The sequence below is a fragment of the Oreochromis aureus genome, linkage group 8 (assembly GCF_013358895.1).
Source record: "Oreochromis aureus strain Israel breed Guangdong linkage group 8, ZZ_aureus, whole genome shotgun sequence".
In the NCBI taxonomy this organism is placed as follows: Eukaryota; Metazoa; Chordata; class Actinopteri; order Cichliformes; family Cichlidae; genus Oreochromis; species Oreochromis aureus.
In genome coordinates this window covers 25,731,043-25,757,918 of record NC_052949.1, presented here as the reverse complement: position 1 = coordinate 25,757,918, position 26,876 = coordinate 25,731,043, and the positions used below count along the sequence as shown (strand labels likewise).

General features: G+C 38.1%; 1 protein-coding gene and 3 long non-coding RNA genes across 14 annotated transcripts; 1 reads left to right on the top strand and 3 right to left on the bottom strand.

Moving 5' to 3' along the window:
- Window positions 1-1,088: 1,088 nt before the first annotated feature.
- Window positions 1,089-8,717, bottom strand: LOC116330895. 3 transcript variants are annotated; one of them, XR_005614158.1, is made up of 5 exons: window positions 8,662-8,717; window positions 7,696-8,276; window positions 3,667-3,759; window positions 3,277-3,576; window positions 1,089-3,183 (listed from the first exon to the last, which is right to left on the bottom strand). It is a non-coding gene; the product is annotated as an uncharacterized LOC116330895 (long non-coding RNA). The 3 variants fall into 3 exon arrangements; XR_005614159.1 differs by lacking the exon at window positions 8,662-8,717 and having other exon boundaries at window positions 7,696-7,826; window positions 8,067-8,595; XR_005614157.1 differs by lacking the exon at window positions 8,662-8,717 and having other exon boundaries at window positions 7,696-8,595.
- Window positions 8,718-8,767: 50 nt separating this feature from the next.
- On the bottom strand, window positions 8,768-9,898 carry LOC116326310. The gene is made up of 3 exons (XR_004199910.2): window positions 9,840-9,898; window positions 9,451-9,480; window positions 8,768-9,009 (listed from the first exon to the last, which is right to left on the bottom strand). It is a non-coding gene; the product is annotated as an uncharacterized LOC116326310 (long non-coding RNA).
- Window positions 9,899-11,303: 1,405 nt separating this feature from the next.
- Window positions 11,304-18,468, top strand: LOC120441462. The gene is made up of 3 exons (XR_005614124.1): window positions 11,304-11,359; window positions 17,830-17,956; window positions 18,345-18,468. It is a non-coding gene; the product is annotated as an uncharacterized LOC120441462 (long non-coding RNA).
- Window positions 16,918-19,131, bottom strand: lrrc18b (leucine rich repeat containing 18b). 9 transcript variants are annotated; one of them, XM_039616653.1, is made up of 4 exons: window positions 18,475-19,131; window positions 18,278-18,385; window positions 17,746-18,145; window positions 16,918-17,348 (listed from the first exon to the last, which is right to left on the bottom strand). In XM_039616653.1, exons 3-4 carry the CDS (start codon window positions 18,004-18,006, stop codon window positions 16,938-16,940), a joined length of 672 nt encoding a protein of 223 aa, XP_039472587.1. In that variant the 5' UTR covers window positions 18,007-18,145; window positions 18,278-18,385; window positions 18,475-19,131; the 3' UTR covers window positions 16,918-16,937. The 9 variants fall into 9 exon arrangements, with proteins under 9 accessions (XP_039472587.1, XP_031607561.2, XP_039472591.1 ...); XM_031751701.2 differs by lacking the exon at window positions 18,278-18,385; XM_039616657.1 differs by lacking the exon at window positions 18,278-18,385 and having other exon boundaries at window positions 17,746-18,124.
- Between the last annotated feature and the right edge of the window lie 7,745 nt (window positions 19,132-26,876).

The following is a 26,876-nucleotide window of genomic DNA, read 5'->3' as shown; positions in this document are numbered from 1 at the left end:
GTCCCAAGTCCACACCGATGCATGCTCGATAAAACGGGCGGATCGAGAACACATCCGGGACTTTTTCGCGTTCTCGGCTTGATGCGTACTTCGAATTGGAACAGTACTTGGTCTCCGACTGATACTTGCGTTCTCGAGTACACGAGAACGCAAGTACGCACAAGTACGCATATTGATAAACGCCCAATGACAACACAGGGGAGAGTAACACTGGACACACTAACATGAGATACAGACCTTCAAAGTAAAACAGGAAACATGACAGGCACAGACTAGACACTGAACTAAACCTAAGGACAAAACTCTTAACTACAATAACACTAAACTTTAGGATTATAATGTTCAAAACAGGACAACTAAAGACTCAGAAAATAAACCATAATACAGAAAAAAACACAAAAATGCAAGAAACTGAAAATGCTAGGTCAAAATGACCCAGAACCATGACACTTCCCTAAATGTTGATACCCTGCAAATAGTTACTGATTTAGCCAAAAGAAAATGGTATCATCGAGCTGTGAAAGGGGAACCAGATTATGGAGTATCTACTCCTTGGTACAGGTATTGTTAAAAAAGACAACAATATTTTTTGGATAAACAGCTCTCCATCACTCTTGTACAACCAAGCACATGATTCAGTTATCCTCAGAAAAAGAAGCAATTTATAACATCTATTGCAGAAGGACTAACACTCATTTAGCTGAGAACTTAACTCTTTGGAGAGCATCTGAGAATGACTTACAAAAATATATATAAATATATAAATAAAACGTATCCAGTTGATACAGGACACCTGTCAGAGTTACCTACCTGCAGAGTTAAAATAACTGATTTGCTGAGATGAAGGGAATGTAAGAGGCACACACGTTGCTCAACATGAAGTTTAGATGAACTACTTTGAGATTACAACATAACACATTGATGAAATGAAAATTATTTCAGTTTTCCAAACAAAACTGGCCTCTTGTGTCCATTATGAAAGGTGCCCGATGACAACAGTTGTTTTTGGTACTCTCTGTTTGTAAACATTAACGTTCAAATCGACTCTTGGGACAGTTCATATGAGAATAAACAAAGTAAGATGAATGAAAAGTTGCTACTGATTATTTATTTTTTTTTAAATAAAAAAAGATATAAACGTTGGGATTAATTACTAAAAAATGTTTTAAATAGTTATTTTTGTAGCAGTGGTAGCAGGAGTAGTCTAAAGATGTCCACAGACTTAAAGTCCACCAATAAAAATCTGTATTTCCAAAACAGGCAGTGGTTATGCACATGAAGGCATCCAATAAACAGCCAAGCCAAAATCTAAAAACACTTCAAAAGGTTGCACAGGAGGAAGTCAACATAAGGAGTGACAAGAGAAAGAACTAAAAATCGCCCCCAAAATACTTCACTACAAGAAACACATCTGGCAAGTGAGCAGTAATTCAAAATGTGTGAATGATAACAAAGGTGAGAGTATTCAGTGCGGGAAATACAAGCACAAAATAAGGAAAAGGAACTAACGAGAGTATAAATAGATACAGAATTACAGCACAAAACAATTCATTTTAAACTAAACCTAGCCCCTGGCACACAAACCTCTGCACCATGGTAAAACGGAGACTCATGGAGGGGCAAATGTGACCTGATATTTTACATCTTTATACAGTACTTTCTATATGTTACCAATTTACATCACACTTAAAAGAATGATAGTTTCTAAGTTAACAATCTTTTTGTAAATTTTCAACCTATAAATCATTAAAGTTGACCTTGAAGATCTTGCTGGATGTAAGCCAAATTTTAAGCCAAATCATTAACATGACCCAGCTCGACACACCTACAAAGTTTTTGTCAGATAAAGAAAGATAACATGCCTGTATGCACACAAATGCCAACAAAAACATAACCTCTTTCTTTTTGATAGTAAGTGAAATCATCTGGTGCACTTGTCTTTCAACATATTGCACATTCCCTTCCTGTTGCTGTTGAAAACTGCGGCCTGAGTGCTTTACTCAGCATTAACTGACATAATTGCTTCAGAATCTAACCTGTTCTTTCACAGGTTGATCCTTGTTTCATAGGCTTGAATCATCTGTCTGAGGACAAGACCAAGTTGTTGTCTTTGCACCACCTGGACAGCTGCTCCACCTAACACCTATAGGCTGATTTATTCCTGTCAGCAATGACTCCAAACACAATAGTGTCACCTGCAAACTTTGAGGTCTGAGACCCTACTCTTTTGGTATGATCCCGTCACACGGAATTTGAAATACTCTCATATTAGACTACTAAGATTCTGAATCATTAAACTCCTCAAATTCCTTCAGTTTCCACAGGTTCAGGTCATCAGTTTCAGAGCCACAGGCTGTTCAAATACAGACAGCTTTCCCAAGTGGTTAAAAGTAAGAATGACCTACTAAACTTCACAGTTCCATGGTTCACGCTTTGCTGAGCCAGAATTAAATATGTGAAGGTCCACGCTGAATCAAAATCATATGATATAAGTGAATATTTTAAAACGGTCTAAGTGAAGAAGTGTAAATGGAAATAAATTCATGTCAACACTGTGCAAAAAGGAAGAACTTAAAAGAAAAAAAAGTTTCTTGCAAATGCAATTAAACCTAATTTAGAAACAGAGAAGCAAGAACACCGTGCCAGTGTTTAGACATAAGAGACTAAAGGCAGAAAGTTAAAAAAAATTCCCAACATAGAGTCTTTACTGCACAGTGCAACATCTACATCAATGCTGGTTCATCATCATTTTCCTCTTTTAACTATATGACATGACTGAAAGTCATGTAGAGCGCTCTGTTAATCACATAAAATCCTCATGTGAATGTTGCTCAGTCAGCATAAACACAAGAAAGAATTTCATGAAAGACTAAAAATGAAACGGATGACAAAAAAATGATGACAACAGGACGGTTTAGGAGCAGAGTCATCAATGGTGAGCACTAGCTTTCACAAACAGCTTACACATTCATATCCACCCGTTCACTGATAAAAACAATCTGAATTTGTCCGTCTGTACTCCCTGGTGCAGTCTATGTCACTGTCCTCTCACTCTGCATCTGTATTTTCTATATAGGAAACACAAAATGACCACAACAACAGCAGCAGAGGCAAAAACACAAAGCGCAGTGGTTGCAGCATGTGCTGACTCCTCCTGCAACCGATCTGATACAGCTGGTTCACCTGTAGAATACAGTACAATATACTTACATGACAGGTACACTGAATACAACTTGTTCTGCATACAGGGACTTTAAAATGCTGAAACATACTCACTGCTGATTGGCTGTACTCTAATAGGACGGGATTTCTCCATACCACAGGTTGTCGAGATTTCAACTGTGACAACGTCCTTTTCTATCACATCTAAGATGGTCAGTGACACATAGGTATAATTATTCCATTTACAGCCGTATTTTACGCCATTGTCACAGAGTTTGGTGCCATTTGTGTTACGCCAGACATAACTGTGACCAACACAGTCTTCTCCTTCTAAAATCCAATTTATGAAACAGGTTAGAATCACATTTTCTCCAGCGGTAACGTTGACAGCCTCGTTACACGTCAGTGACACGCCTGGAAGAGAAAAAAGCAATAAGTGATGTTATTCCTTGTTTATTTGTCCCAGTGTCTTAATAATAGTATAGTACAAGGGATAAAAAATACCTTGATCTGATGATACAGTGCTTGGTAAAGCACAAAACACACTCAAACATATCCACAGGCAGAACATCCTGGAAGTGCCACTGTCTTTAGAAACTGGAAAAAAGAAGAAAATATCTGAGTACTTTTAAGTAAAAACATTCTCAACAGGAAAAACACCAATATAAATATTGTTGTTTCCAAAACGCTGTAAAGACTTACATATAGCTGCTAAGGCTAACATGTTATCCAATAATTGCTTACACCTAGTGCACCAGACCTAAATAATGTTTAACATAGTCAGGCTTTCTTTGCATTAGATGCCTGGACATCTATAAAGGCTACACAACAGTGGTTACCCACTTTCTCTGTTAATCTGTTAACATGCTATCAGATGTTGATGATGATGATAAAATGGCAATAGAAAAAAAATATAATACATAACAATAGAATACAATAATTTTACAAAGAGGAGAAGATTTAGGCTTTAAACATGCTGTGAACCAGTGAAAATGTGGGGCTTTCAGGTAATTTAAACTAGAAGCGCAACCTGCTCTCAACAGTTTCAGTTTTTGTTCTTTCAGCTGGAGACTCTGTGGTGTTTAAGAGTTTGAGAGTTACGATTAGTTAAGATTAAATACAAAAGCAGAATTCAGTCCTAAGCTTATTGCACATATAAATTTGATATGAGATCTCCAAGTATGGAGTAAGTGTCCTGTTTTAGGATCATATATTGATTCTTATAGAAAAATAAAATTTTTTGTAAAATTGTTTGCTGCCAACAGAAAGAAAGAGGTTTTTAAGAATTTGTATTACTCACTGAAGCTCATCAGGGGAACACGGAGACATTAGACACTGAAAAACATTTAACCTTCCTACTCTTGCCACAGAGGACATCTCAACTGCAGGGCCAGCTGCATTTCTGAGCTCCTCTGTCAGGTCTTGGCTGGACTTTTTACTATTCTTAAGAACACGACTTTTAGATATTGTTCAGTCTGCTGTAGATAGTCTTTGGGCCTGTCGTTTCTCAATGACACACTGCACACCATGATTAATCAAGATTAGTTTTGGGCTAGTGGCTCTTTGGGAATCACCCTGTTGGTGCAAAAATACTGTTTTATGTCTGTCAAACTGTATTATCTTCACCACTTTTTATTTTTTATTTTTGCAACAGGCAGCTAGTAACAAAGTGGCTATACAGAAAATGTATAATGGTTCTTTGTTAAGTTTTCTGTTATGTGTAGACACTGCACTGGTTCTTCCTTGAGTTACATAGCCTTTTTATCCTTGGATAGAGCAGCATTTAGTGGCTTACCAAAAACAAACATTCCTCTCAGAAGGGTCAAGTGTAAAAAATGAATGAAGAAAACTGCCCGGAACAATCTGGAAAGAAAAACGTTGAAAGCCTGGAGATCTTTTGCGCTTTTTAGAAGAAATAATTTTTTTTTTAAAGTCTGGCTCCTTGGAAGCAAAATCTGAACTGAGGGTTGGCTGAATACTATACAGTATATACAGCACTGCCTGACTGAGTTTGCTAATGAACCTCAGAAATAATGTCTCCACCTGACATAATGGCATCTGGGTATTTCTTTGCTTTTATTTTTGCCTGCTGTTTCAGAATCCTCTAAAATTAACCCATATTGCAGTGACCTTCTCCTAATTCACTCCTAAAACATTGTGCAATATTTAATTTACGTGCCCAAACCCCACAATGTAAATATTTATTGTTTTCTGATTGTATATTTGTACATCTGATATTTTTTGAATACTGTTCATATGTATATAGTGCAGCAGAACTATGCACCTCACCCCCTTTTCTTTTCCCACATGTCTGCACTGAGTAGATGCTCTGTATCTCATTGTACATGTGTATAGTGACAATAAAAGGCATTCTATTCCAGTGTTTGCCAACTTCACACTGATGAGCTGTCAGTGAGTCATTAGTGTCATTTTTTAAATTATAGTTTGTTCGTTTGGTTTGGCATTAATACATCTTCAGTCACATTCCACACTGTACAGTCACTCCAACTGTGACTGTGTTCTGTGGAAATTCAAACAATTGAAGGACTAAGCCAACAGCTCCATTGTAGCCGTCATTATAGTCACTAATACAGTTCAGATTATAGATGCTGATGAACAACATGGAATAAGTGAAGAGAATAATCTCTCCGCTCATTTAGAGTTTTTGTTAGTTTTGTACTTTACACCTCCGTATTCCCCTGACACCTCCTCTACTGCAAATGATTACTGGGATTACGATTTTACAAAACGTCCTACCACAGATAGGGGAGACCGGGGATAATTGTAACGTGGGTCAGTTGTAACACTTCCAATTTCTCCAATCAGGGCTAATTTTCAAATGATGTGACTCATCCTGTGCATGCCCAATTCAGTTCTGCTATCACATGTGAAAAATCAGCACATTTTGTCAAACACAGACAATTTAATACGAAAAAAAGTAATTTTTATGCCAAAAAGTAAGTTTTTCTACTTTATTTCAAATTCTAATAGCATTATCTGCTTTGCAGTTAAATGCATCATACTTAAATTATGTTATTTGTATGTCTATGGGGATATATTCTGTGTAGGTCGCCTGTGCTAATGTTTTAGCCGTTGGCTGTAATGTTAGCTAGTTCATGGCTATAGGAGTCTGGGTCAGTTGTAACAGCAACAGTCTGGGTCAGTTGTAACAATAATGCAGATGTTACAACTTACCACACAATTACTTTAACTTATATTAAACAAGTTGGGGCAACGACATCAGCAGAGAGAGGTTCACTGGTCGCCTTTGTATATGCGGTTAATGCCATTGGCAACACAATTCCTCCACTGTTTGTGTTCCCACACATACATTATGCAGACCACTGTGTCAGAGATGGACCAGTAGGAAGTATTGGTAGTGGAAATAAATCAGGATGGGTGCAAGAAACAGATTTCCTCATCTTTCTGAAGCACTAAACCACACCAAGGAAAGCCATGATAAAAAGTAATGGAATTGCGATGCTGGTGCACAACTACATTTTTTCAGCTTCATTGTTATGTTCAAAATTGGTGCAAGAGTTGTAGGTTATAATGCCCACTGAGCCAATGAGGCCAAACTCAAGGAAGACCAACCAAAATTAATGAAATATTCAGTTGCAGAAAATTCCATCATTTGTCTTTTTTGGGGGGTTGGAATATGTTCAAAAGCTAGATTTATGCATTCTGTCACACACACACATAGCTACATAAATGGCTCTAAGTGCATTCATGTGTTGAATAAACAAAGATTACATGTTAATGTTTTGTCAGTACCCTTATTTCATTGTGTTACATTTCACCCCAGGATATGTTACAACTAACCCAGACTATGGGGTTAATTGTAACATTTCACTCTTTGTGTTTGAGACCATACCATGCAATGGGTAATTGTGCTGCAGAGAAAATAGCTGCACTATTTAATAGCAGAGACATGTAAATACTTTGCATTAAATTTTCAATCCACTACCTTAAAAGAGCTCCAATTTACAGACAGAAATGTCAAAAATGTTACAACTATCCCCGGTCTCCCCTACTTGGGTAGTAGGTATGTGCGCAATTTATTAGGAATACAGCTTTGTATTGATCGACTTGTGTGTATTTGCTGTCACAATAAAGAGTCAGCTTACAGCTACAATGGAAAGCCTACAAACTCCAGATCTCCATCCAAAATAAGTTACTCATGACTTAAAGCTAAAATTGATAATAATTATCAGTTTGGTAGAAAAATAAAAATGAAAAAATGTGAAAGCATTTAAAGTGTCATAAACAGATCACAGTATTCTCATTCAAAGAGTTGAATGAAAATTTCAAATTAAAATGGGAAAAAAAGCAACTTTATGTAATGCATACTTTCGCTTTTTAGACTTAATATTTTTCCTATGAACATTCTTTTCTTAGGTAAAAGTTACTTCTGAAGCTATTAGTTGCAGGTTATTTTAGCAGCATCTAAACACATCTACTTACATTAAGCCAATTAACACATGCATGGACATGGATTTAGTTAAAATATATTCAAGAAGCAGTAGTACTTACTTGGCAGAGAGCGTATCTCTTCCGAGAGGATGTGAGAACAAAACAATCATTATCTATTATATTATCAGTTATCCAACTGTGAGACCACACCCAGGGAACCTGTGAAACTGCCTTCCAAGGTAAAAAAATGACTGACAGGAAAACAAAAGGAAGAAGGAAAGTGAGAGACAGATATGTTGCTTAAAATGTGTCAAAGGTACAAGTGAGCTTGTTTCTGGTTATGCTAAATTAACGTTGTATAAAAACTTTTTCTTTCAGAAACAACACCAGGACAGTACTGTGTACGCTGTGAAAGGCACCTACTGTGCTGTTTTTGCAGGATGACACTTTATTGTGTTTTGGTATGTTTGGAAATGTCATGCACTACTTACCTGCTGCTAATCTCTGCTGACTGATTCAGGCAATACTTAAGGGCCCGGTGGAGTGTTGATCCTCGCTGGATCGTTGTATTTATTCAGGTAGTGTAGCCCTGGTGCTTTCTGGGGTATCTTTCCTGTCTTCCCTGGTTCACTTCCTAACTGTTGTTCTCCATCTTATTCATACAGACCTTCCTGGACCCCCGCTTGCCTCTCCTGGATGAGCTAGAGTGTGAGTAAGGCATGGTGTGGATTTTGGACCGAGTGTGTTTCGTATCACGGGCTGAGTGAAAAGGAGTTTAAGAGAGTTTACCCCCAGCCCTGGACCTTCCCTTGGAATCCCTGGAGCTCACTCCTCACATTCACTGTATGCATATATATATCCCACCTGTTGCTCTAAATAAACCTTTTTCTGCGTGCACAATTCAATTCAATTCAATTTTATCTATATAGCGCCAAATCACAACAACAGTCGCCTCAAGGCGCCTCAAGGCACTTTATATTGTACAGTATATCCTACAATAATAGATACAGAGAAAAACCCAACAATCATATGACCCCCTATGAGCAAGCACTTTAGTGACAGTGGGAAGGAAAACCCCCCTTTTACCAGGAAGAAACCTCCGGCAGAACCAGGCTCAGGGAGGGGCGGGGCCACCTGCTGCGACCGGTTGGGGTGAGAGAAGGAAAACAGGATAAAGACATGCTGTGGAAGAGAGACAGAGATTAATAACAGGGACGATTCAATGCAGAGAGGTCTATTATCCCATAGTGAGTGATATGCTATTGAGAGATGCTTTTATGGGTACTTTTTGGTAAAGAAACTGGTGACAGAGAAGTAGGCTTTTTAAAATACTATTAGCTAACCATTTGAACTGACTTTCAAAGCTGTTTACTTTTGCTGTGGATCAAAACCTCCAGTGGGAAGGCGGTGCACCATTGAAGTGGCTGTTTGGGCCTGAAAACAACAAAAACAAACAAACAAAAAACCCAGAACAATATATAAGAATCCGTAAGGGTAATAAATCTCTTCTGAAGCAATATAGTTCATTTTGGGTGAAAAAAAAACCAGTCCTCTAAAATATATATACTGACATCAGCAATCAACATCATGATTGTAATTATTTCCCTTCTAGCTAGTTCCATCTACTGCTCTGTGCATGTGTCAAGCACTATGACTGTATCTGTGTTTATAAATTCACCATATATATATCCTGGAAAAATGTCTTGTTATGGTCAAAAAAGGCCAACAAACAAAGGCATTCAATCAATTAATCGGGAATATCAATTATAGGTGAACTATTCTTTATCTACTAGCAAGCTTGAGATATTTGAATGTAAAATAAAATAAATACATAATAATAAAAATAATATGATGTAATAAAAATGCACAACTTACATTAAGGACATCTGCATTTGAATCCAAAGGCTAAAAGTAAAACAGTAAATGTGTTAGTAATCGTACAGGTAAAAAAAAAAAAAAAAAGAGGCACAGTAACTGTGACTCTTCTAGTTGGATGCTAAATGCAGAGATTTAAATTTACAGTATAGCACTGCAAGTACAGGTAACTGTGGTGTGAACTGTAACTGAATATCAGAGAATGTCAGAGAAATTAAATGTATTTATTTTTTGTGTTTATCAATCATAAAAACGTCTGTTTTGTAGGCCTGTCACGATAACACTTTTTTGTTGGTCGGTATATTGCCCCATAAACAATTGCGACAAGTTATGTTATTATCATTTTAAGACCATTTTATGCCACTGAATGTATAATCTTAATATAACACCTAGAGTTGGATGTCTCGAGACCGGTCTTGGTCTCGAGACCACTTTTACGTGGTCTTGGTCTCGTCTTGGTCTCGACGGACTTTTGTCTTGGTCTCGGTCTTGGTCTCGATGGACTTTTGTCTTGTCTCGGTCTTGGTCTCGCTGTTTCGATCTTCCGTTCTCAAATCGACATAGTGTTCCGGAGATTTGGAGTCAACCATTAGCGGAGCGGGGGTGGCTTACTGGGCTTAAGCCCGGGTCATTTTTTTTCAGAAGCATGGGGCACCGTCGTAAATTCCCCCTAATTTTGGTATGATCCGAGCTCAGGCACTAGGCGACTGAGCACAGCACGCATGTGAGCGAGGAGGGAGAAGCTGCTGCCTGCGAGTTTGCTGCAGACAGAGGACAGCTTAAGTTTGACCAGGTACCAAAGCAAATCATTCGTACTGAACTAATAATGTAAATATGACGGTGTATCACAAAAGATTGATATCAAACTGATCAGTTGGTTGCGTTACTTGCTCTTCGAGTGAATCAACAAATGGATAAATAAAAAGCCGAACAACAATGCTGATTTTTTAGAGAGTCTTAGCCTACATTTCATATTTTCAGTTGTTACCCTCCACGGCTAAACAAACTCTCTAAATCGGTTTCAGTTGTGTACTGATGAACACAACAATGGACATAAGAAGCTTCTTTCAAAGAAAAACTCAGGTAGATGTTATTTTATATATTATGTTTTGTATGTTGTTCAGTATATCTATGCAAAACAAGAGAAATGTCAATACACAGCAGTATATTCACAGATGAAACCAGATATTTACATACACTTTAGGTAGAAAACATAAAAACTATTTTTACTGTTAAACATTAATTTAGAGTAAACTTTTGTTTTAGATAAATAAATGTTGAAATATCTTTGAATTAGTTTAATGACAGAATAAAGAGAGACAGAGCTGTCTATTTTTATCCCTTTCATCAAATTTAGGAGAACATATACACTAAGTTTATTGTTAATTAATAAGAAAAACTCCAGACGATTCCATTCTGAGCTTAAGAAGCTTCTGATAGGTTAGTAGAGTCCATGTGAGTAAATTGGTGGCACAGCTGTGGAAGCATATAAGGCAAAACACAGAGCCTGTTTCTGTGACATGTGAAAATCAAGAGATGTCAACCAAAACACCAGGAACAGAATTGTGGAGCTCCATAAGTGTGGCTCAATTTTGAATACAATTTGGTGCCATTTGCAATTAAGAAATACATACAGTTTTCTCTTTACTCTTAAAGTTAACAAAAATATGTTTTTATATTTATCAATCTAAAAAATAAACATTTAGTCTGATTTGATGTTACAATTAAAAAGTGTTTGTGTTTTTATCTGAAGAGTATGTAAATATCTGGTTTCAACAACTGTATATTTGATGATGTTGGTGTTTGGCTTGATTGTCAGCACAAAGAGGGAGAGAGAGGAACAGAGAGGGAGAGAGAGGAGCAGAGGGAGATGGAGAATGAGGACAGAACAGAGATCGAACAAGAGCAGGTGAGACACACATGTTAGTCAAATGGTTGTTTGCCAAAACTCATCAGAACATGTATCTAGTACCTGTTTCTTTTAGATACCATTTGTTACTTTTCAAATTCTATATTTATTAAGTTATGCAGGCTTGTTTGCACAACAAGGCTAAATAATTATATAAACTTTTCAGAATCTAAATAGCGTACTTTGGTAGAATTAAAAAATAAGTGTAGTGCAGGTCTATGATGATTTTCAGTGCTACTATCATCTAGTTCTGATTCTGGTTCCGTCTTGGTTAAGTCCTAAGTAGTCCTGATTTTGAACTGTTGTAGTCCTGTTTTAATTCGGATCAGTTCTGGGTCTGGTTGAATTGGGGTTTAGTCCTGTGTCTTGATACAGCCCGACTTTGTTCTGCCTTGCTGCTTAATTAAAAACTAGTTTAAGGTGTCCTGCATATGTGATATTTATTTTTTTCCTATATGAAGTCATTCTTTTTTGAACAAAACTCAAAACAGAGCCTAATAATCTTTCAGTCATTTCTACCCTCACTTAATTTCCTTTCGCTGCTCAGCTCTCACATAGTGGCTCAGTTATGCTCCAATCCCTCCATGTTGTTGCCAATCACATGCGAGGATATAGGATAATATCATTATGTGAAAAACAGAGAGGGTGAGAGACGCGACAGTCAAGTGGAGCGTGCGTCTGTCCTCTCAGTAAGTGAGTGAGACAGTAGACAGCGGTGAGGAGGGCTGTGCGAAAGCAAAAACACATAAATATGCCTGACACCCGTAAACGAAGCAGCATCTGGCTGCAGTTTAAAGACTTTTTTTGTCTCGGTCTTGGTTTTGGTCTTGGTCTCGTCTCGACTCGGTCTCGGTCTTGGTCTTGTCTTGGTCTCGATACCCTCTGGTCTTGGTCTTGTCTTGGTCTCGGATTAGGCGGTCTTGACTACAAGTCTAATAACACCATAATAATGCAAGATCTACACATGTTCAATTGACAAACCAACATCTAATTCTTAAAATATTTAGATCATGGAAATTAGGTGTCAAAATATTAGATACCTTAAAAACTTGAATAAATAGTAAATAGTAAATTTTCTAACAAACAGAAAACAAAATGCACAAAGAACTTTTATGGAGATTTTTCCATCTACAAATTTTTCCCTATTTTCCTCTGAAAAGTAAGATATTGTGCTGAAAAACACAATACCTATTTACATTTTTTTTATGTTATTGTGTTGTTATTATTATATTTTATTTTTGTAATTTTTTTTAAAACAACGTCACAACAATGGGGCGGGGCCAAGTGGCTGCAACCGTAGGTACTATGGCTGTATCCCAATTAAGGGTCTGCAGCCTCAAAGGCCGCATTTAAGGCCGATTACGTCAAAGCGACGCGCCGAAGGCTGTCCCAATTCAAAGGCTGCTCGAAATGCGGCCTTCAAATGCGTCCTTCATTTCCCTGAATTTGAAAACATTTGGACCCACTGCTGCACATCATCTGTGAGGCTTTGCACCCCTGATGAGCCACCAGGACAAACTCAGCAGTGTGTGAGGAAGAGGAGGAGGAAGAGCCAGCAGCAGCTGACAGATGGAGAGAATAGACAGACTGTTCCCTGTTTGTGAAGGACTGCTAGGAAAGTTTAGAATAACTAATTGTCTGTCCTGAATCAGTCTTATTAGATAATGTTCAAATAATGTTATCATCCCAGTGTTTTCAGTGTGGGAGAAAGTACTCAGGGCCTTCAAGTTACACACTATGAAAGGCAGCAACAAGTTTAATATTCAGAAACCTAAAGTATGTATCAGCAGCAGAATGGAGCTAAAAAGAAATGTTTGTTTCAGTTCTATGAAGCTTTGAGTATTTTGGATTAGTAGTACTGCTGTGTTTGTTGCATCATATTGCTGTAATTGTTTATATGCTTTATATATTCTGAGGTAAGTTGATCTATAGTGTTACATCATATTCTATAAGGATGTTATGTGTTTGTATACTTTCTGCCCAGTTTGATCCATTTAGCAGAAGTCAGCCTGTTTAAGGCTCTGATATCTATTCTGTATGACTTAAAGCAGTTATGACATGGTCTGATTTTCTCACCCAATAAAGGAATATTTCATATATCAGTCTGATCTTCATTCTATCAGAAACAGTTATCACAGCTCGTACATTTTGTTTTTACAAAAGCACTGAGCAAAATTTTAGTAATGTCAACATATTAAAAGAACAATATTTGTCTCTTGAATATATCTATTTGTACACTGCCAAAGATACTTGCCTTTGAGTGAAGATATAAAGTGATAGGAAATATAAATAACTGCAACTTGAATCTTTACTGAAGCTCAGTATTTGACACAGAGTTCAAGTTTACTGATGTAATAATAAATCATGATTAATATGATACTAACTTTAATATTGGCCATACTATATTTACATTACAATGTAGCTTGCCATCACCAGTGTGAATGTGTGTGTGAGCGGGTGGATCACTGAATGTGGTGTAAAGCGCTTTGGGGTCCTTAGGGACTAAGTCAAGCGCTATACAAATACAGGCCATTTACCATTTTACCATGACTTTAGTCTCATGAACAACATTAGTTAATTTTTATTTACTAACTAATCTTAAAATGACTGTTCAGTAAGGAAATGAAGCCCAACAATCATGTTTTTACAGTCCCGTGGTCTCAGCCTCAGATACTTATCAAATCACACAAAGCTCATGTGAAAACAAACAAATTAACAAAAGATTTTCTCCTTCATTTCTGTCAAATAATGCTGTATGAAACGTTTCCAGCGGTTGGTGTCATGGTTGCTAGGCAATCTGGGCAGCGCGACGGAGGCCAGACCGTCCCATTTCACAAGCCTCTCACTTCCGGCCTTAGCCGTCTTTCAGTACGCGGCCCTTGTGGACCGTTAAGGCTGCATACTTTAAGGCTGCATGCCCTGAATTGGGATACAACCACAGTCTCCCTCTGTTCCGTGTCGCGTCGTCCCTCATGCTGTGTGATCCTTTGTGTGCCTCTCTGTGGAACGTTAGGTTATATTTTTCCAGTCTAGTTTAGTTCATCATCAGTTGTATCATTTTCCTGTGTCTACAATAAACTACCCTTTTGAGTTCATTCCCGTGTTGCGAGTCCTGCATTTTGAGTCCTCACCGCCTGGCCGCACACAGCGATTCATGACATTATTAGTTTGTGTAAAAATTATTAAACTGCATAGTGACAACCAAAAAACCTGGTTCGCTCACACCTTAGACCGATGTTGGACAACATGCTTTCCTCTAATGTTAAGTCAGTCTTTGCATCTATTCCAGGTAACTCCCACAGGCATGACATGATGATTAAATCTTGGATGTGTAATCTGTCATGTATACTATGTGCTCTCCAGCAACATAAGTTGTAACTGTTTGCATACACAGGGTACAGAGGCCTGTTGGTTCAAACTGGTTTGTTTAGATGCAACTTTTTTGAGTGCATGTTTTGTATGATAGATTTTAATCTAAATAAACATTTAATTAGTAGCTTTAAATAGCAGTCATCATACCCTGCAGAATTAGAGACAGAGCAGCCGGGCTATGTAAAAAGTGTAAAGGGGCGTGTTCGCGGTCACGTCCAGTGGGTGTGTGGGCAGAGACGCTCCACCACGAGTTACTACTGAGCAGACTCTGGCTCAAAAAGTGGAACATGGCAGCTCCCGCAAGCGGAATATTTTGGCTTCATTTTTGCACAATGGGAGGAAGTGCTGTCGCGTCGTTCATCTTTTATACCAGGGGTCCCCAATCTCAGTCCACGAGGGCCGGTGTCCCTGCAGGTTTTAGATCTCACCCTGGGTCAACACACCTGAATCACATGATTAGTTCATCACCAGGCCTCCGGAGAACCTCAAGACATGTTGAGAAGCTAATTTATCCATTTAAATCAGCTGTGATGGATCAAGGACACATCTGAAACCTGGGACACCGGCCCTCGTGGACTGGGATTGGGGACCCCTGTTTTATACAGTAATTGGTTAGGACCAATCAGCCAAACACCAATCTTCTCCTTAAGAAATTTCAAAAATATACAAAACAATATATATAACTTCATAAGTCGACAAAAATAAAGTCCAGAAATGTCGCTTTTTAGATTCATGATTCTTTTGGTTGCATCATAAAGATGTTTCAAGTTCAAGTTTATACACTTAACCTTAAGTTGAGGTCTTTCATGTCTCTTTAACAAAAAACAAAATCCCTATTCAGAAATCTCTCTTCTAAACGATGGTATGTGTGTGTAAATGTGTATGCGTGTCTGTGTGTGTACAACGGACCACACAGCAAGCATTTGTTTGGCCTGCTAATATGGCACCTCGAGCAAAAATCCTGGCCACGCCCCATCCCTTAAGATCCCGCTTCAAAGTCCTATTAACCTACGGATCTAGAAAGAAGACGCTGCATTTTTAACTGTGAGGGAGATGGAGAATGAGCCTATTTCCAAAAAAAGTGGAGTGTGTTCCTTTAAATAGTATATAGTATATATTGTTAAAAACTAAAGTGTACACCCATCTAGGCCCCCCCCCCCCGACACACACACACACACACACACACACACACACGCACACACACACACACACATACACACATACACACCATCATATAGAAGAGATTTCTGAATGGGAATTTTTATTTTTTTGTTAAAGAGACATGAAAAACCTCAAGTGTACATAAACAGTTGTTGTATCTTGTTTACTGTATCACTGACAGATAATTTCAAAGTCAAGTTAATGCTACATTATAGTGAGATATTGCGTAATGTGAAATATTGTAAGCAAATGAATAAACAACCTCATTCTTGCTAGACCTTTGACTCTGTTTTGTTTGAATTCAACAGTGTTTGGCAGATGTACATTAAACATGTTGTTACTTTTATTATTATTATTATTATTATTATTATTATTATCATTGTTATCATCATCATCATCATCATCATCATTATTATTATTATTATAATTTCACTAAATATATTTAAATAAAGGATACTTTGATATACATTCCACTGTAAGGTTGTAAATGTATTTTCTTCACCCTAAAATATCTTTTGAAATGTATTTTGGTCTGAAACTAATAAAGATCACACTAAAGTGATGGTTCATCATAGAAAGGAAGGCCTTTTCTGAATGAGACAAACTCAGAATTTGTGTCTTTCTTTTCTTGTTTAGAGACTTCAGGAACTTAATTTTTTCCATATATGATGATGATGATGAATGAATTATGATCACATGCAAAAGATACCGTTTTTAACATGAAATATTATTTCACACAACTTCTTACTTGTATAAGTGTTTAAAGTCAGTACTCAGAGATAAGGGTGCTCTCTGCTTCCCTCTAGGCCCAACAGACTGTCAAAACACTTTATTTGTATCTAATTATCATGCAGTTATAAGCATGGTAATTGTATAAAATGTGTGTAAAAATATAACTCTTTAAATACACTTACAAGGGAAATTGCAATGTTTTCTGTTACTGTCTGATATTAATTGAATCTATGTACAATGCAGAGTACAGATCAGAGTAACATGCAGTACTGTAAGTGAAAGGCACTCTTGAGTTAAGAACACAGTATGGTATTTATTCCTCCCTCAGCTCCTTCCTCTCAGCTTGGCACCTATTCAGACACTCTTTGCACAGGAAGCTTTCTTTGACTAGGTAAAAGCTCTCTGAAATACTGACTGGTTTCTCAGTGGGTATCTTCTCAGCAATAATTGGATTCCTGTCCATCTTGATACTCTCCAGTTTTTTCAGCTTCAAGAGGCAGCCGGGGAGGCGGGTGAATCTGTTATCAGAAAGGCCAATGTGGCGGAGCTCCTCCAGTGCACCAATGGAGGCAGGAAGAGCTTCCAGCTGGTTGAGACCCAGGTTCAGTGTTTGGAGTTTATTCAGGAGGCCGAGCTCGCTTGGGAGGCTTGTGAGACGGTTGTTGCACAGGTTTAAAACCTTAAGGTTCTGCAGGTAGCCGATAGCCACGGGGAGCTCCTCCAGCTAGAAACAATAACACATTTTTTAACAGATGGTGATTTTGGTGCATTAAACATGGACATAGTTGTGAACCATGGTACAATTTTGAAATGGTCAAACTACAGCTGCCAAAAGGTTAGTGACAGTTAGCGCGTCTCTAAGGTGTCCCCGTATGTTTGTGATTATTTAATGATTGGCTTTTGATGATTAGTACTTTAATCTAGAGGTCGTGTTTTTTTTTTATAAAAAATGGGCTTAATTTTAAATATTTGGAATATTTAATTATTTAAAATTATTTAAAATAGTGTGACACAACAACTGTGTAGCAGCCCCATAGTATTGCTGCTATACAGTAGCTACCATTTATTTACCTACTTTTAAAGAGTTGTTGTAAACATTAGGCATTATCTGATATACTCACATAATTGCTGTGCAAATCCAAAACAGTCATTTTGATGAACTGAGCAATAAAATCTGGAATTTTTCTGATCGTGTTCCTGCTCAGGTCCACTTCATCCATGTGAAAGAGCTTCTGGACGCACTTTGGAACAGCTGTAATCCCCTTGAAACTGAGATCTAGTCGGCGTTTACCATCCAATGTCAGCTCCATGCAGCTCTGGGCCATTTTCAAGGTGATCTTCTTACTTTTAGTCTTTCTTTTGGCTTTTGTTCCCTTGGCCATGCTGCTGCCGGGACACACAGTGATGGAGTCTGTAGTTAACCTTTTCCACTAATGCGCTGTGACGACAGAGTTGACCGTGGAGCCAGTCTGTGCGATAATGTTACCCAGGCAGCAGTAACTGTAGACAAAGTCAAGCTTCCTGTTAGATAAAATATGAGTAACAGTATCATTTGCTTTGTTCCATGACAACACTGCTAACATGACAACAGAAATCAGAATAAGACTTGCAGTGAGTTTAAACTTATGAACCAGCATTAATGCCTCCTCACACCCAGTTCAAAACAGCAGGGAAGAGAAAAACAGAAGATACTTGACTCTCTCTCTCTCTCTTTCCTCAGCCTAAGAACGTTGCCACACATCCAAATGTCACTGCAAAGAGCTGTAAATAGATAAGCGGTCAGACTGCTGCTGTTTGACAGGCAAAAAATCACCATGCTGCATCATGGCTGTCTGTCAGCCGGGACTCACTTGGGTGAATGAGGCATTTGTTGTAATTTGTTCCCAGGCAACTGCTGTTTGGTCTGGTAGCTTTGGTTATAGCTATAGCTTTATAGCTATGAGCAGCCACCAGTCACAGCAGGGCAGTTTGTTCTTTTAAAAATCTGTGTGAAGACATTTTAAAAAACAACAGCTTCAGTTTCCAGGGATTATCCTCTTTCAAATGAAGCTATGGAGGATTTCAGGTCCAAATTACTGATAAGAATGAGCTGTTGATGCCTGTGTGACACCTACAAGTGTATGGTCAATTGTAATTTTTTTTGTAAAACATTTATTAATGTAAAAAGCATTTTTTCATGGTGGTATTGCACTTTTCAGTTAAGTAATGAAGATGTAGTTGCGTGGCAAAGCCACAAGGGGGAAGTAGTTGTGAGTGCGATAGGCCGTTGCAACGCTTCTGTACCTCAGACGAGGAAGGGCCTGCAGACCAAATGCAACTCATGTCTCCTGTCTCTACTTTTCTGTATAAAAACAGACCCTGTAACACCTGTAGCTGATTTGTCCATATTCTTGTTAATTATCTCACTGAAATGCAGCTCTGCCCAGTACTTTGTATTTGCCACTTCGTTTGAAATAAAGAACAAGTACTGCTGCCTACATAACAGCGAATGTATAAATTTATACATGAATGTGAGTCCCACAGCCTAAGTAAACCATCTATACACATACTGCTTACATAGCAAATGCCGGCAGCTAATGAGGCCATTCTTGCTTTATATCTGAAAATACACTAAAACTAGATCTTTTTTCCTCCCACTGCTCCACCAGATCTCAAAAGTCTCTCAGTCTTGTGCTCAATCTTTTCATCATTGGTTTTGTTTATGTTTATTAAAAAAGCTTCATTAATGATGGGAAACAAAATATCCCAAACTTTGCTCTGAAAAACAATGAAATGGATGTTGAAAAAGATCAACAAATAGTGCATAAGTCAAGAAATGTGATTCCATGCACTAGTGACGTGGAATAAAAATTTGAACTTTGACCTTTAACTCGAACTCTAATCATTTCCAGTCTTTCTCAAGTTTTGATGTGATTCTGCAGCCACACACTGATCTATTTCCCACAAACACAGAGACTTCTGTTAACAATGAGTTTAAAGTGTCACATATTGCAGTTAAGAATCATTACTCTGCGTCATGCATTGCTGATGATGTACTTTTTCGATATGAATACCACACAATCTTACCAGCAGGTGGGGCTGTATTCATACATATAAGTTCAAGATTACTTTATTACTTTTACATTTAAAATAGTGGGTCGACTTAATTATTTGTCCCATATTGTTCCATATTGATTTTGACCTGATGGAAGCAGCCATCAGAAGATGGTTAACCTGTGGTCATGAAGGACCGGACATGTTCAGCAACAATAGGAGGGCTGTAACATTTAAACAATACTCAGATGTGCCAAGAAGACAGGATGGATCCATGCTTTCATGTTTTTTATGTCAAATTCTGACCCCATCAATCTAATATCAGAGCTAAAATTGAGACTAATCACACTTGATAACAGTTTTTCAATCTTCTATTATCTAATATTGGTAAACCTGCAGAATCTTCCTCTTCTTTGATGACAGAAGTGGCGTCCGGTGTGGTCTTCTGCAGCTGTAGCCGATCTGCTTCAAAGCTTGACGTGTTATGCATTCTGAGATGCTCTTCTGCATACCTTGATTGTAACAAGCTATGTTTTCTTCCCATCAGTTTGAAGCAATCAAATCATTCTTATTTTACACAGAAAACTGCCACTGGATATTGTCCCTTTTTCTAGTCTCTGTAAACTAGTGATGGTTATGTGGGAAAATCCCAGTATCAGCAGTTTCTGAAATGTAATTGTCAAACTCATTTTAATCACCTTTCTCTCCCATTCTGATGCTCTGTTTAATCTTCAGCAGATTATGTTGATCATATCTACACGCTTAAATGTCCTGTGTTGCTGCCATAGGATTGACTGATTAGACTTACTGAGGAAGTGAACAGGTGCATCCAGTGAACTAAATCTCATTACTGTAATATTTTAAAGGAATAATATTTCATATAAAGTCTTTGTGGGAAACCACCGTGTTCAGAGGTAAGTTTATAATATGTTGTGCCTGCAAAATATCAGGAAAGGCCAAACAAAGGAAAGAAAATGAGAGGCAATTTTATGTCTATTAAGGTAATAATATTGTTATCTGACTAATGTGTAAGAAAAGTTAAAATAGAGTCAAAGCAACACTGTGCCACATTGGCATATGTATTTAAACATGCACTTGAATGACATTCTTAGATATAATGATCCAGTAAAAAGAAGAAAATCTTGTTAAAACGAATTAGCGCCATTATATTGTAGACTTTAGAAAACGCATAGCCACAAAAAGCCACTTACTTTGTTATGTTAAACTACGGATAAACACAGAAAACCTGTTTACCTCCTCCATGTTTGATCAAATCTTAGCTTTGCATTTGGTCAGTTCTTTTTATTCTCCTGAAAGAGCAAACCTGTAGTAAATGAGCCCATGTCCTGTGGAGTTTGATCAAACACTCTTGAGCTTTGCATTTGATTACGTCAGTGATTCTGAGCTTTTAGTGGGTTTTCGTATCCATTTGTGAGCATGAACGAAAATGGCCACAGCTATATCCTGCAGACAGTAGCATAGCAGTATGGAAGAGTTTAAATTAATAACTTTAATAAATGATGTCATTCTAATATTTATCATTTCATTCCAAACTGTGCAAAAATATGATCTCATTATTTTTTAAAAAAGAAATAAAGTAAAAACAAAGTTCTGAAGCCAGGCCAGTTTTGCTCAGTGTGGTTGGCATTGTTTTACTGAAAAAGGTAATAGTTCCATGAAGAAGTTGTCTGAATGGAAGCCCATGATGCTCTAAAACCTGAATCATGTGGTATTAGCAGCGCTGATGCCAAGTAACAGTCTGTTTACTACTTTATATTTACTGGGACAGCTTATTTAGCACTAGATAAACAGTTAGCTTAACAGTTAGCTATAAGTAAGCTAGAGGTTCAATGTTTGAAGCTAGTTAAACTAATCGTCTGAAAAATTACTTTTTCTTCAAGAAGAGGTTTGATTTATTAAATCAAAACCAAATATTGTTAATAATTTTTGTACCCTGCTTATAAATGCTAAATAGGTGCCTTTAAGGAACAAACATACCATTCACATTATCACACTGTCAAGAATGGGCTGTTTAAGCCTAGCATAGGGTCATTAACCTAATGAGGGTAGGCTAAAGGCAGTGACACCAAAGGTATCACACCAAAATCTAAACAAAAGCAGCATTTATCACTGACATCATAAAGGTCATCGCTGTTTCATTTGCTAATTTTATGGTGAGGATTTCCCGTGTTTCATCCACTCGTTTCCTTCCTTCCTGTCTTCTTTCACAGCATTTTTAGCTGCTATCCTGTCGACAACCACAAAGCTTTTACACACACCATTATCGCCCAAGTGTCTTACTGCTATGGAACTTGTACAGATGATGAATTAAGGTTTATAAAAAATCTACTTCTTAAATGTCTGTGTGCAAGACATTTGACGCAGCGAATCTGGGAAGCAGAAATTACACAACTTGCAGTTAACAGAAGATTTTACCACCTAAACTTCAAAAATAAAGCATCACATGCGACACATGTTGGTAAACCGTCACACTTTGCAGTTTCGTCATGTAGTCATGATTTTACTTCCCTTTAAAACTGCTTAGGTAGAACAGTTTCCATTAGAGGGAAATAACTCCATGAACTGCAAAGGAAAGGAAAATAAATCTAGGGCTGAAGAGTCACTTGCGTGAAGCCTCACAAAATTCTGTTGAAAGACACTGAGCAAATGTATGACTTACATAAATGCCAAAAAATCTCCTATGTTTCCTGCTTAGTGAGCTTTGGTAGACTACAGAACGTTTTAAAATGCCTAAATGATGCCTGAAGGATGCGGTCTTCCCGCTTAGGATCAGACGTGTGGAAGGAGCCACAGGGCTGGGTGAAGGCTCCAGAATTTGTTTCTGGGATTTTTTATTTCCTGCGTGCCTCAGCATACTTCTTTACAAACTGTTCCTTAGGCCTTCTGATCCAAAACAAGAGTAAAGCTTTTTTTGTGCTGCCTGTTTAAGAAAGCTGGCACCGCAGAGGCAGAGGCGTTCAAGTGTTTATCTAAGCCCTGAGTGGACGTGGCTTTGCTTTCCTCTAAACTTTGCGACTGTAGGGTACTTTGCTTCAGGGCTGCGAGTTCAAAGCAGTCTTTACCCATTGGTAAATGTTTGCCTGCATCATATTAAAAGAAAAACCTCCTCAGGGCTCTCATCAAATTTTCACTGGGACTGTGGCAGTGTCTTTTGGTGGTTAAATCAATTGGTTATGATGGATAAAATGACTGAATCTGGATTAGTTTGGTATTTGAATGTGTTCAAAATTTTAAAAAAGGACAGAAAGTAATTAGCCCTTACATTTAAGGCCTCGGAATCTTTTCTAACACATTATTAAACTCCATGAAGACTTGATAGAAAACACATTTTTACAGCTTGTGTACAGTAGATGATCATTTCTAATTCAAAATAGAAGAATGATTTGTTTCCTTGAAAAAAAGGTAGTTTTCTACAGTTATGTGTCTACAATATGATAACCTGGCAGGTTCATTTCCTAATTCAGAGACAGACATAATCTGTCTCTGAATGCACCGTTTTTCAGATAAGTGTCTGTCAAGAAGTAATTAGATAGACTGTAAATAAAAATGGACAAAGTAACATGCATGGCATCACCGATTGGTTTGTGGACTACAATTATATTTAATGACATATTTATTTAATTATTTATTTTTAAACCGAAAGTAACATATTAGGGTACTGTGGGGGTATGAATGCTAGATTTGTTAATAAAGCAACATGATTTTGCCATTCTTTAGTGCTGTTCAAATGTTTAGTGGACTTGATATCCCATAATGCCTTGCGAGACGTACCGTACAGTAATATTATAATCGAAGGAACCATCCATGGTGTTACTTTGGTCATGTGGTATATGGCAGCAGTCCCATTTTTGCACCATGGACCGGTTTAGTCCAACAATATTTTCACAGACTGGCCTTTAAGGTGTCACAGATAAATACAACAAAATAACACCAGTACCGGTGCCAAAAAAAAGGAGAAGATTTATTCATAACACACAGGAAAAGACCCAGGGAAACTGAGTTAACGATAAAAACGATAAAAAATAATGCTAAAAACCGATAAAAACCCTGAAAACCATAAATTTCACACCCGAGCCTCAACTCTTGTGGCCCGGTACCAAACAACTCACAGACCGATACCGGTCCGCTGGTATATGGTCATATACTCACTCACTGAGCTAAACAGGCACCCAAGATGCCTCAGCGTTTTAGATGCTATGTTACATGTTCATGCAGTAAAAATCTACACCTGTGGTAGCTCACTGGTCACTTTGTTAAGTACACCTGTTCAACTGGTCATTAATTGGTGCGTTCAAGCATATAGACATGATCAAAACGACCTGATGAATTTTAAACTGGACATCAGAATGGGAGAAAAAAGTGATTTAAGTGAGTCTGAACATGACATAGTTGTAGGCTGGAGTATTTCAGAAATTTCTGATACTGGGATTTTCCCACTAGGGTTTATGTGAAATCATCCAGGAAAGAGAAAACAGGAGAATGGCCAGACTGTTTTGAGCTGAAAAGAAATCAGTAATTCAAGAGCCTCTCTGAATGCACAGGATGTCAAACTTTGAAGCAGAAGACCACATCAGGTGTCACTTAAGAACAGAAAACCGAGGCTACAATTCATGGGCTCAACAAAATTGCACAATAAAACATTGAAAAGACTGGAAAATGGTCTAAATAGTCTCAGAATTGCACCTAATTGACATAAAAGCATGAATCTTGCCTTGTATCAGTGGTTCAGGCTGGTGGTGTAATGGTGTGGGAGGTATTCTCTTAACTAAGCACTGCTTAAACACCACAGTCTCTACCTGAGGGTTGTTCCTGATCATGTCCATGCCAGTCAGCTCATCTTCTCATGGCTGCCTTCAGCAGGATAATGCATCATATCAAAAGCTCAAATCATCTCAAACTGCTTTCTTGAACATGACAATGGCAGATTTGCAGCAGTCAATAAATTTGCAGTAGTGATGCTATCATATCGACATCGACAGAAATCTCTGAGGAATGTTTCAAACACCTTGTTGAATCTACAGCACAAAGAATTAAGTCAGCTCTGAGCACAAAAATCGGGTCCAACCCAATACTAGCAAGGTGCACCTACAAAGTTGATGAATATTTGCTACTGTCTTTAGCAGGGAGTTGCTAATACTTTTCTCTCTCTTTTCTCTCCCCCTTTTTTAATGGTTGCTTGCCAGTTGGTGTTTAGAACATTTATTTGCTGAAAAACAGATGCTTGGTGTAGCTGTGAGTAGCGTTTCTTTTAGTGTTTTTGTATTGCCTCTTTGAAATTCTTTGACTAATGCCGTTTTCACATCTATGAACCATAATTGCCACAAATGAAATTTTCTCATTTGTTCCTTTCATACAAAACATTAATTTGACCAGCTTTAAGTGTTGTATAATGAAAATTGATCTAAAACCTGGATGGAAGCAGAGTCCAGAAAAGCTTTCTAACCTCGTTGTTGGGGAATCCTCATTCTGACTTCATCATTTACAACTTTGCACCCCTACTGGCTTCTTACTGACTGCTAGTCTTGGAAGTCATTGTAGTATGATGTCATTGTCATTGTCAAGAGCTCAAAGGGGTGACAGGCAGCTGGCCGGTGAGCTGGGGCCCAAAAAGCTGTTTCACATTAGTTCTGCTTGGCCTTCACTTCCACACAACAGCAGAGTGAATCATAGCGCTGGGAATTGAAAGTCGCCGTGACTGCAGACTAATAAATCCCATGGTGAAATGTCTCACCAGTTACTGCATGTCTGTCAAACACATCCAAGTGCAAGATGAAGATAAAAAAAATGGTTACCAAACAAGAGCACATGACATCATCAGCTACTATTTTAAATACAAGAAGCCGTCCAGACTAACAGCAATTAACATTTTAACTGCTGCAGAGGCAAAAAACTTGTGATGTACTAACAGCTTGAGCCCTGATAGTCTTCTGTTTTTCTTCTTTTGCTTTTTAAAGTCAACAACTACAGTAGGAACCTTGAAAACAAGCGGTCACAATGGCAAATCTGGGGTAACGTGTTCACCCGCAGGCTAACCGACTGCTTCTTCTGAGCCAACTCTCAGCAGGACTGCTACACTGTGCCAGTGTACTGTGCTTTAGTGAAAACTTTGAAGCCCTGTGGATAGTGCCCTTATTTGTTGTTCTTACAGAGGGGATCAAAGAGGACGAGGTCACCCTTCCAACATGAACTGACTGTACTGGACACTGGATGTTGCTTACAGTTCAGAAGCGAAATCTTAAATTGTCCTTCCTGTGATTTCCACTTGCAGAAGTCTTTCATTACTCTTTTTCCCCTTGCCTTAAGGCCAGTGTAGCTATGCATTACCCTAACCACACAGGATATGTTGGTTGTACACTGTGTTTACTATGTATTGTATTTCTATGGACGGACATGATGGCATGCTTGGGATAGAACGAGCACAGACACACGCAACGGTTTCTGCTTTAACAATAGGTTTTGTTTGGCTGCTTGACTGGTGACATCAGTTGTTTCTGTTTTAGGAGTTGTCTGCAAACCCTGCTGGCCCGTCCTCAGACATGTTACAAACATCGAGTTGTCCCACAGCTCATATATCCTATATGTCTTCCTTGCCCCATAAATATATATTTTCGCTTGTCTCTTCATTTCTTCATGTAAATTCCTCCTTGCCACTCTACGCCTCCATCTCTTTACTTAAACAATTTAAAATTTATTTTCCTTACTTATTATATTTTATTGCCATTGGATCGGTTTCCTACGAGCCATGTACTGACCTGTCTTTTTGTCAACGCCTTGTGTTTGCTCTGTGGGTGAGATATTTTTATACGACCTCTGGGGTTCCGCTTGTCTCTCTCACGCAGCTTCTTTTTCTAAAATAATTTGGAGGCTGCGAGTAAACTAAAGCTAACATTTAAACCTCCCCCTCTCTCATCACAACTCTTTCACCACCAGAAGAGTAGCTGACACCCAATCCGGCCGCTAAGGGCTGCGCCCCTTTCACGTCTACTTTTAATGCTTGCATGGAGGCAAACGTGTGAGCTTTAATCATAACAAGATGCCTTGCTGTGCTATAAATTTGTCTACCATTGAATAAATACAAATTTTGTCCTAATGTCGTCACTGAAGTCACTTTGGTACCCTTGGGGATACTAAAACCAGCAATGTGGCAGTGACCTCTCATGCTAAGGTTATGCTCACCTCCATGAATTAGCAGTTCAGG